At 42.0% G+C, this 10201-nt stretch overlaps 1 protein-coding gene across 1 annotated transcript in view; it reads right to left on the reverse strand.

The window, feature by feature from the left end:
* Positions 1 to 8801: 8801 nt before the first annotated feature.
* TRIM71 (tripartite motif containing 71, E3 ubiquitin protein ligase) overlaps positions 8802 to 10201 on the reverse strand; it is a 13653-nt gene continuing 12253 nt past the window's right edge. Inside the window, exon 5 of the mRNA XM_010134447.1 lies at positions 8802 to 10201. This exon is cut by the window's right edge and continues 1 nt beyond it. Within this exon, the coding sequence (XP_010132749.1) occupies positions 8849 to 10201 (1353 nt within the window). The 3' untranslated portion in view covers positions 8802 to 8848.

The raw sequence follows: 10201 nt of genomic DNA on the forward strand, positions 1-10201 counted from the left end.
GCGAGCGTGTGTGTTCGGCGTGGTCGGTGGGGTGTTGGTGTTTGGGGGGTTTTTTGTTTGCTTTTGTCATCTCCCCCATTTTCCTTTGTCCTAAAGGAAGGTGCAGGGGTGCAGATACACTGGAAGTGTGCCTGACTGTAAGAAAAACTTTTAAAAAAAAAAAAAAAATTATAAAAAGTAGATGCTACTGTAGAGGAATATGGCTTACTTTAAAAAAAAAAATTTCTGCCTTTTGCTTGAACTGGGCAGCTGTAAAATAGCAGCGTAAGCAAGACCCCTCTGATTACTTACTGTGAACATAGGCGATAAACTATCCTGCCTCAGGACTTAACCCAGGCATAAGATAATCAGGAGTCCAGCATGGAGCGTAGCATCTCTCCTCACTTCCCCTCCTCCCTGGCTGTTTTGTGCTGTTTCAGCTATTCTGAGACTTAGACCAGACAAATCCTCAGGATAGACCTGGAATAACACCTTATCTCCCTCAGCTGCTGCCATTGTACTTTGTCTTCAGTCACCACAGGAAGGTCACTTTGGCCACCTGGGTTACAGGGCCTGCATGTTCTTCTCGCAGTAACTTGAGCATTAGGTAGCACTTAATTGAACAAATAAATAAGCCACAACTGATAACTAAGTTTATTAATCAATCAAGGGGCAAGTTGTAGAATGAGTGTGTCCCTTCAGCAGGCAGCTTGCCAGCATGAAGCAGTACAGCAGAAAGCTTGAGCCCTGCTACTATCCCTCATCTGTGTGTTAGATAACTGGCTTTGTTACTTTCCAAGGCTTTTAGAGTAGCGACTGAGGAGCTGACTTTGTCAATAACATTTCTGTAGCTGTAGGAGGTGGCACTCACTCTGTCCTCACATAGGGGCAAGCAGTTTAGAAGTATTAGGAATTAAAAAAAAAAGTCTTGCTGTGTGGTCCTGGGCCCTGAATAGAGAGACGATTCCTCTCTCCCCCACCCCAAGGAATTCAGGGCATTCACATGCAAAAGATGCTAATACCTTGCTTCAGTGATGCCTCCGGTTGGAGCCTCCCCTTGAGGCCCGATGAAGGATGCAGTTGCTGTTCTGCAGATGATAGCACGCCTCTTATCATGCCCATGAGCAGAAGCATTCAGCCCCTGCTCTCCCCTAACAATGACTGCTCTTCGGCCTTAACTGGCCTAAGGCAGCTGCACTGACCAGAGCAGCTCTGGGAATTTCACCTCCCCCCCCTCCCCAACACTGGTACTTGAAGAGAGGTGGGATTGGTGCTTACTTTCAGCGAGTGGGTTTCATAGTTTTACCACTAACAAAGGGGAAAAACTTAAATATCAACACACCTAGGAAAGGAGTAATCAAGGACCCATCTACTTTCTGGCATTGCCACAGAGTCACAGTCCCACTTCTGCCTTTTCCCTTAGTTGTTTTTAGGCTCTGATAGTAAAGTGGCAGTCAAGTAAAACTGCAAACTGTCCTGTGGTGGGAGCAGGAGCAGCACAGGCTGGGCTGCAGGTGAAGTCAGTAATTCTTACTGTTTTGGTTTGGGCCTCCTTCTTAAGGAAAGGCTGCCTGTCCCTCTTCCCTCCTGCCCTCCCCCTTGCCACCAGGATCTCACCCCTGCCGTCAGGCATTGGCTCATAGCCCCACAGCAGGAGAAAGGGTTTCCACCTCTTTTCTCCCCAAGCACCCTCAACCCCAGTTGTTATCTCCTCCTTGCCCCCAGGCTGGTGTGAGCCCAGAGCTAAAGTTTTTGGCAACAAAGTGGACAACAGTGACCACAGCCATGGTGCAAGAACTGTGTAACATTTGTTCAGCAGTGTCCAGAACCATCGAACGGTGCTCAATCGGCTTCCAGGTTCTGGTTTGACTTCAGGGAGAAAGCACACCAGGCCCAGGGGATACAAAGTACCACACAAGGCTGCCAAGTTAGTCATTTTGAAATGCACTTGAGCACCCTTTCTCCCTCTCCTTCAGTCTTCTCCCTCCCTGCTTTCACATTGAAGTGAGTGCTGTACTGTTGCTCCAGCAGGAAGACAGAGCAATGGTCTGGTCAAGGATTTTGAGGGATAGCGCAGAGCATGGTGCTGAGTTGTCCCACAGTTGTACACAGAAAGCATCACAGCTTTGATAAGGGCAGTCAGCACTTTTCAGCTGTAATCCACTGCTACCCATGCTGAGAATTCATGTATGTGAAAAGCATCATTTCTTTTCAAACTTTTCCCAAAGTAGTAAGGAAAAAAAGCACTTTTGCTGCTTACCCAACTTATGGTGGTAGTCTGCTTGGCCACATGCCAGATACTTTGCTTTACACTACCACTCAGAAAAAGCATTACTCTCACAGTTGCCAAGGTAAGAAATGGACCTAACAAGGTTAAACCAGGAAATTTCTAGCAAAATACTGTAAAACCTGCATGGAGTAAAGAGTGAATTCAGAATCAACACCCCTTTCCTCCAGTCATGACAGTGATGCTTTTTTAACTGCATTTGCCTCCATAGCACCCTAACATTTCTCCTCTTCTTTCAAAGCAGATGCCTCTAGTTAAAGTTTTCAATAGTCATCTAGAGGGAGGCAGGCTCAAATTTAAGCAAGTGCTTTTTCTTTTTTGCATGCTGACGAAGAGAAGACTTTGTCTGAGTATTACAGAACACACATACACAGATTTGCCATGAAAAAAAAATCACATTTATTTGATTAAACAAAAATAAAATAAACTGCATAGGAACATTTTTAAAGTCCAGAGAGACACTGACTTTGTTTTAAGGCTGCCAGTAGCTGATACATCATCTCCTTGCTACATCCTTCAGCCTTCCCTATGGACCACAAAGATACATTCAGAAGCCTCCATTAACACAAGGGTTCTAATATTCTGCTCATTTATTCTACATAAAAGTTTGTACATAACCTGTCATGCTTTCTTCTCTGCAGTACTCAAAATGACATCTCGAAATTGTGTCACTTTTAGGCTGTGACAAGAACTTCCATGATCTGAAAAGGGCACCACATTTCTACTTGGACTGTCTTGTTATCACATAGATGTAAATGCTCTGAGAGCAGCTCATTAAAAGCAGAACACTTTCTGTCCTGCTGAGATTTTTATTATTATAAGAGCAGCATTATTAATCACTAGAAAAGAAACAACTGCAGCAGAAAACTACAAAACCAAGTCAACTCAAGATGACCAAGGACTGACAAAATCTTTCTGGATACCAGTGCAAACCTGCACCAAGGCAATGCTACTTATGCACCAGTAATGAAGTTTTATGAGATGGGGCCACATATCTACAGTCAATTAAGTGAGGGGAGAAAAAAAATGCACATTTGCGACTTGGTTTCATGGGGGATGACCTCCATTTTGTTCAAGGCTTCCAATTTTGACTTAAATTGCAGGTATGTGTTCACCACTCTCACTGCTCCAACAAATTGTGCACAAACCAAGCAGTGCATGACAGGTAACGTGTAGTACAAGAGTCACATACAGTAAGAAACCCCCCACCAACTTGGGTGACTAAGCACACCTTACAAACTAGTTAAAAATTTCAGTTATTTTAGAAAAGAAACTAAAAACAAACCCCAGGAACAGACATATCTCCCTCTGAAGGAAAAACTACTACATTATCTGAAAAGTACTCTACAAACCTCTAAAAGGACTTTTTTTTTAAACTAGTCTGGTAGTTCAAAAGGAAGTTACTTAACTACATCACTACACAGACACTTAACATTCAGTCAGTAAGGCTCTACAAAAAGAGCTTAAAATTATCTACCTGAGTTTGTAAGTTGATACAATCATTAATAGAAGGTCTAAGACCATGCAGGTACACAAAGCATTTTTAAAACCATTATTGGTTAAACAGTGATGGAAAAAGATGCCAGTCTGGCTTGTTAACCCGTAAGATCACTTAGAGACATCAATGTACATTTTCCACCATAACATTTACCAAACCCAACACAGCCTATTGCTGTTAGGGGTCTCCTGTACCCAATTCTGTCACCCCTAATATGAGCAAGGGGGGAAATAAGATTTTTCAATATAGTAAAATCTGAAAATGTGCTTCTGCAAATCTGTTCCACAGGTAATGTTGCATGTTGCTATTGCAGTTGCATAAACCCCCAACATACTGGTTTTAAACTGCCTCTCTTGAGAATGTCTTGAATGTAAACTGCCCTCCAGGAATAGGAACTTGGTTGCTTTGTCATGGTGGAAAAAAATCCCATTGAGTCAAGAAAGCTAATAATACAATCACCAAGTCAAAATAAAAAGTCAGTATCTTATTCCCTTCAAGCATTTGGTAGAGTGTTGCATTCACAGCAACTCTAACATTAGTCTTTCCAAACAGGACACGTTTGTAGGCATGCATAAGTTTTTCTCTTGTAGAGACAAGACCTAAAGGTCTTACGGACATAAGAACACTGCAAATAAACACAAAGTATGTCATGTCAGCTAGTAGTGTCATAATACTGAAAAAAGTTTACATTTCCATACTGTAGTGAAAACGGAACAAACTGAAAAGCATTTCAGGTATCTCGGTACAGTTTGCCTGAACATATGAACTTTTTGCTGATTTACAGATTCTCTAGCAAGGGCAGTTTAGTACACTATGGGCAGGCAGCAAAAACAAAAGCAAGAAGTCATCACATTGTACACACTTAATATCTCTCTTTCAATTAAAATGCTTGTCCAACAGGCAGGATGAATCCTTCCCCCAGGCAGATCCTCAATGATTTCTCAAACCTGTCCAATGCTAAATTGAGGTAGATTATTTGCTTCTGCAAAGTGAGGTAGAACTTCAAGAAAAAGATAGTGGCATCTCTAGTTGTGCATTTTGTACCACAGCAAACTGGGTTTCAAACGCTCAAGGACTCAAAGACCAAAAGGTACAATATTTGTCTAACGCAAGTACCAGTGTTCATTTTTTATACAGCTCCAAACTGTTTGTCTAAATATCTCTATCTTTAAATACCCTATTACCTTGTGGCACCATTTGGCTTACACTCCTTTAAAAAAACAAACAAACAAAAAAAACACCCACACCATACAAAAACACTTTGGCACAATCTTTTTTTTTTTAAACCAGAACTGAACAAAGAAATCTTATGATCAAAGTTATGGCAAGATAAGCCTATAAACGTGCTCTCTTAACCCAAAATTTATTTCTGCACTGCAACATAGCAGACAGCCCATTTTCCTACAATTCCAAGGGAATGCCACATCCAAGTGCCTTGTTCTATCTCCCAACTTGGTTATGTGTGACTCCAATATGTATTAGTTTTCAGGTGCTGTCATCCTTCCCACTCTTTAAAAAGTTTAAGGTTTACGGGCTTCCTTAAGTTATTTTTAAAAGGTACTACATAAAAGGAGTGAATTATCTTAAGGACCTGCATTATCAAGTACTGAGTCTGCTTCAGTCTGAGAAAATACAAGATTGCTTCATAGGCTGAATCCAAAACAGCCATACAGACTGCTGCTTTTTGTCAAGCTTCTTGCTTTTTATCAAGCAAACAGTTTACTGAGAGCCACTGGTTTAAGCTGGTATAGTGAAGTTCCTTTGGGAGTTCTAGTAGACATGCTGGTCACCCGTGTCTTGTTATTCCCCAGTATCAGAGCTAAGAGGCACAAGCTCACCTCAGCCTTCTCTAGATCATTTCCACTAGTTCAGAAGATTGCTCCGAATGCTTGTTCAGTTGTCAGTCCATCTTCAAAGCCTTACTTTTTCTGTCTGCACCATGTATATTATGATAATGGGGCATTAACCTGAGAACATGTATAGCCTGAGAACATGCACAGAAAAACAGAGCAAGGTTTGAACCTCATTTATGTATTACTTTGTTATAAGCCCCTATGGGGCATATGTTGGCATAGTATATTACTGTTACTTATTTTCATTGCATATAAAACACTCCCATTTTATAAGCTACACTACCACTTTTATGAGACCAAGTGTGCTTTGCACTATCTATGACAAAGATAAGGACTTATTTTGGGTAGCTAAACAGTAGTGTTTTTAAAACGAAAAAGCTCCCCAATGCGTGAGGTCAAACACTTGAGGTTTGGTTTGTAAGCAAATCCCACAGAATTAAATAGACAGTAACTGAAGCAGTTGCTTAATAGTAGTTAAAGTCATTCCTCTTCCTGATAGAACTGGACTGGGGGGTTGTGCAATGGCTCCAATACAAAAGGGCAACTTCAGTGACTGTCACCTACATGGTGCAGACTGGAGAGGGGCAAAAAGGATTCTACAGCTCACCACAATCCTGAATGCATACTTTTTTTAAAAAAATGCCTGAAAAACAACTCCCTTCTAGTCCTAGAGAACAGAGGAACCCAACAAGCATTAAAGCACAGGAGTATTTCTAGGATACTCTAACAGTCATCAATTCTGGTCAAGGTATTAAGAGACCTGGCATTTTTATTAAGACATGATAGGACACATGCAGGGACACTGCAAACTAAATATTAAAGCTTTTTAAACCAGTTTTCTTTGGTATCTAGATCTTGCAGGCTATTAAGTTTTCACAGACCAAGTTGCAAATAATTCTTGGACTGAATAATATAAGATAAACTTGGACATCTGTCACAACTGCAGACCACCCTCAAGAAAGGAGGCATGTACACAAGCAGAACTTGAAAAAAGTTGAAGGTAAACTAGCTTTCTCTCATACCCATATTTTGAGTGGCCACAGAAATTTAATGACAGACATCTATAGGGAAAATTGTCCTTTAAAAACTATTTTTAAACCATGCTATCTCCTAAGATTAAGCCTAACTGAAACACACTGCTTTGAAGAGTTTACTTCCTTGAGGCTTTGGCTGAAAAGCAGCACAGTTATTTCATCATACTCCATTTATATGTTTTTCCTCATCCTTCTTTCAAAAGGAGTTTTTTCCATCTTATGTATCTGTCTCTCTTTCTGGTCCTTTAGTTTAAGCCTCCTTTAAAGTGGCAGCTATCTGTCTGCACACATCATCAGGATTTCTACAAAACCCAGAAAGTTAACACTCCTTGGAGGGGAAAAGCAGCAAGAAGGAAAGTGCACCTTGTGATCTCTCACAGAAACTTCTAAACAGCCTTTTATCTCAGGTCACTCTTGTGCATGGTGGGTGGCAGAGAAATGAACCCTTTTCTTGGAGGATGATGAAGGCTCTTCAGACTTCGATAATGACCATGTTTGTTTCAGAGATCTTCTCTTGCAAAAGTAAATTCCATGGCATTTCCAAGCCTAAGAGTAGATACATTAATTTTTCCTAATCGCAGAGACACAGAAAAGGCCTCTCTTTCCTACTTTAACCATTCTTGTTTGCCACTGAAGGCCTTATCTAGAGGGTGAAACAACAGCTCTGTAGAGACCATATCTTCATTAACAGCTACACTGGAATGCAAGAAATTGAAGACTAAAAACAAATACTTCCAGGGCCTCAAAGTCCCATTTTGCTAAAGAGATGTCTATTAAGTTTGTGCTTCTCAGAAAAGCTGGTTTTATATCCTTGAAAGAGCTAACTTCACCCTGCCTCCAAGCTTGAGGATCACATACATTTATTTTACACAGCATTCTTTGGTACTACCCTGGAAAAAAGCAGCAGTTTCATCTTCATGCGGTTTGCCTTATGCTGGTATTGATAGCTTTTCACTTGAATCTGTAGCAAGAGATACGTGGAATTACAGGCCCACCCCACCCTAAAAACTACAGTAGACCTTCCTGAATTTTTCAGTTCAGATCTTTGGGGAAGTCAGAAGATGAAAACAATATTTGTCACTGATAAAGTTATTACAAACCTCTTTAAACACAAAAAATTGTTGTCTTCTCTGAAATACACCCTGAATCTCCAAAGCTGTGCTTGTTTCTTATTTTGGAAAAAGGAACCACTTCTGTTGTAACAAATCCATTAAACATTATTCCCTTCAAGTCTCTCCATGGGGAGGGGCAAAAAAAGCTAGTCACTTCACAATAAAGTATATCAAAAGGGTTTGATTTTCCCTGTTTTAATGCTCTGTGTGACCTCTTCTGTTATCCAGATTAGGTGCACTGGTAAAAGAAACAGTAACTTTTTAAAAACTAATTGAGGTGAAAAGGGTAGAAAAAAATACTTAATGACAGGATACATTAAAGGAAGCCTTACATTTATCTAAACTTTACAACCGCACTAAGCCACTAAAATGAACAATTTGGTTTAAGTTTTAAGAATTCTTGTGCATTTTCATCAACTTCATTTTGTGCTGTTGGATTACTGTGTTTCAGAAAAAAAAAATACACAGAAATGCCAAAAAGATGCAAACTTGCTCTTCCCAATGAGTGAATCCCCCTCACTTTCACAAAACGTTGAAAGTCATCTGGGAACAAAACGCTGTGCTCACCAGTAAATCAAACACACTGAGGTATAAAAAGGAGAACAGGAAAAAGTTCTCTGCTGCAGCAGCAATTCAAAAATCAAAAGTCCCCAGCCCATGTCCCCACTCACAGAACTGCAGTATGGTCAAGAACACAAATTCTCTACAAACACTTACTACAATTTTCTCCACTAAAAAAAAGTTACACAGAGCCTTTTTTGGCTTAGTCAACAGAACTCGTCACACAAACCACCTAATGTGCACAACAACACCTGTTTGTGCATGAAACCCCATCAGGGGAGAGGTAAAAAGTTCCAAACTGTGAGTGTGTGGGGATGGGAAGGAGGCAAGAAACCAGCGATGGAAGGGAGGACAATGAGGTAGATAGAATTTAACTTTACAGGCTCACTCCCTGCAGAAAAGATAAGTACATTCATCTGTAAAAAATTAAAGATGAGGTAGGCTTGAATTAATGTTGTATTTTTTCTTATTTTTTCTCTTAGAAGAATTTCCCTGAGACAGTTTCTTCCTAATTCAAACACAGATTAGAAGACAAGAATTCGATTGTTTCCAAAGTCGACCACAACAATCATCCCATCAGGGGTGACGGCTATACCTGAAGGACGGTCCATTTGACCAAAGCCGCTTCCCTGAGCGCCAAACTTGCATAAAAAGCTACCATTTGACTCAAATATCTGCACCCGGTGGTTCCTCGAATCAGCCACAATGATCCGCCCCTCTTGATCCACCGCCACTCCTTGTGGGCGCAGGAACTGGCCGTTCCCGGTGCCCTCCGAGCCCAGAAAGCGTGCTGACTGGCAATCTGGATGGATGACCAGAAGACGATGGTTGTTGAAGTCTGTCACTACCAAGTGGCCCTCATGATTGAAAGTCACACCTCTTGGGGAATCAAAGTGCTTCCAGAGTGCCCCTTCAAAGCCATACTTGTTAAGAAATACACCATCAGGACCAAACAGCTGAACACGATGGTTCCTCGTGTCAGAGACGAGGATCTTTCCCTCTGTGTTGACAGCCACATCCCATGGGTAATTGAATTGCCCATTCTTTGTTCCTTTCTCCCCAAACTTCAGAATGAACTGCCCCTCAAACGTGAAGATCTGAATGCGATGATTGTCCTTGTCAGCCACAACGATCCTACGCGAGATGTCACAGGCCACACCAGCAGGACGATCGAACTGGCCTGGGCGGGAGCCCAGAGTGCCAAACTTGTGAAGGAAGGTCCCACATGGTTTGAACACCTGGATGCGGTTATTACTGCGGTCAGCAACAATGATGTATCCTTCTTTGTCTACACTAACCCCCCAGGGGCGGCACAGTTTGCCATCACTGTCTCCCTCACTGCCAAAGGAGAGCCCTGGCAGCCCAATGCCTATGTAGCTGCGCCCAGATTTCACCACAACTTTGAAGGGGCTGTTTTCAATGTGTTGGTTGCACATCATCACAGACACCAGGTGCTCTCCCTCTAGCTGTGGGCGGTAGCTAACCAGGTAGGTCCCATTCTGCTGATCACTGACATCTGCCCCAAAAAGGTTTCCATCTGGGCCCATCACCAGTGCAGATATCATGTCACCTCCTGAAAGGCGAGGCTCACCATCATGGTCATAGCCTATCACTGTGAAAGAGGCCATTTTGCCCTGCAGTGCACGCTTGAGGCCTTCCCCAGTGGCTTTGGTCAGAGGAGCAAAAGCCCCACTGCTGACAAAGCCCATTGATTTAATGGCCATATACAATGCCTGGTCAGGAGGAGTGAACATGATTCTGTCATCTTCCTGTGGCTGGAGAAGGCCTCTCACATTCTTCAGCTCCTGCACCTGAGCCAGCATGCGGTCCCGAGCGAGAAGAATATCCATGGTACGACCTTCCTCCAGGACCTGCTG

This window comes from Buceros rhinoceros, unplaced genomic scaffold, assembly GCF_000710305.1.
Source record: "Buceros rhinoceros silvestris isolate BGI_N320 unplaced genomic scaffold, ASM71030v1 scaffold254, whole genome shotgun sequence".
In the NCBI taxonomy this organism is placed as follows: domain Eukaryota; kingdom Metazoa; phylum Chordata; class Aves; order Bucerotiformes; family Bucerotidae; genus Buceros; species Buceros rhinoceros.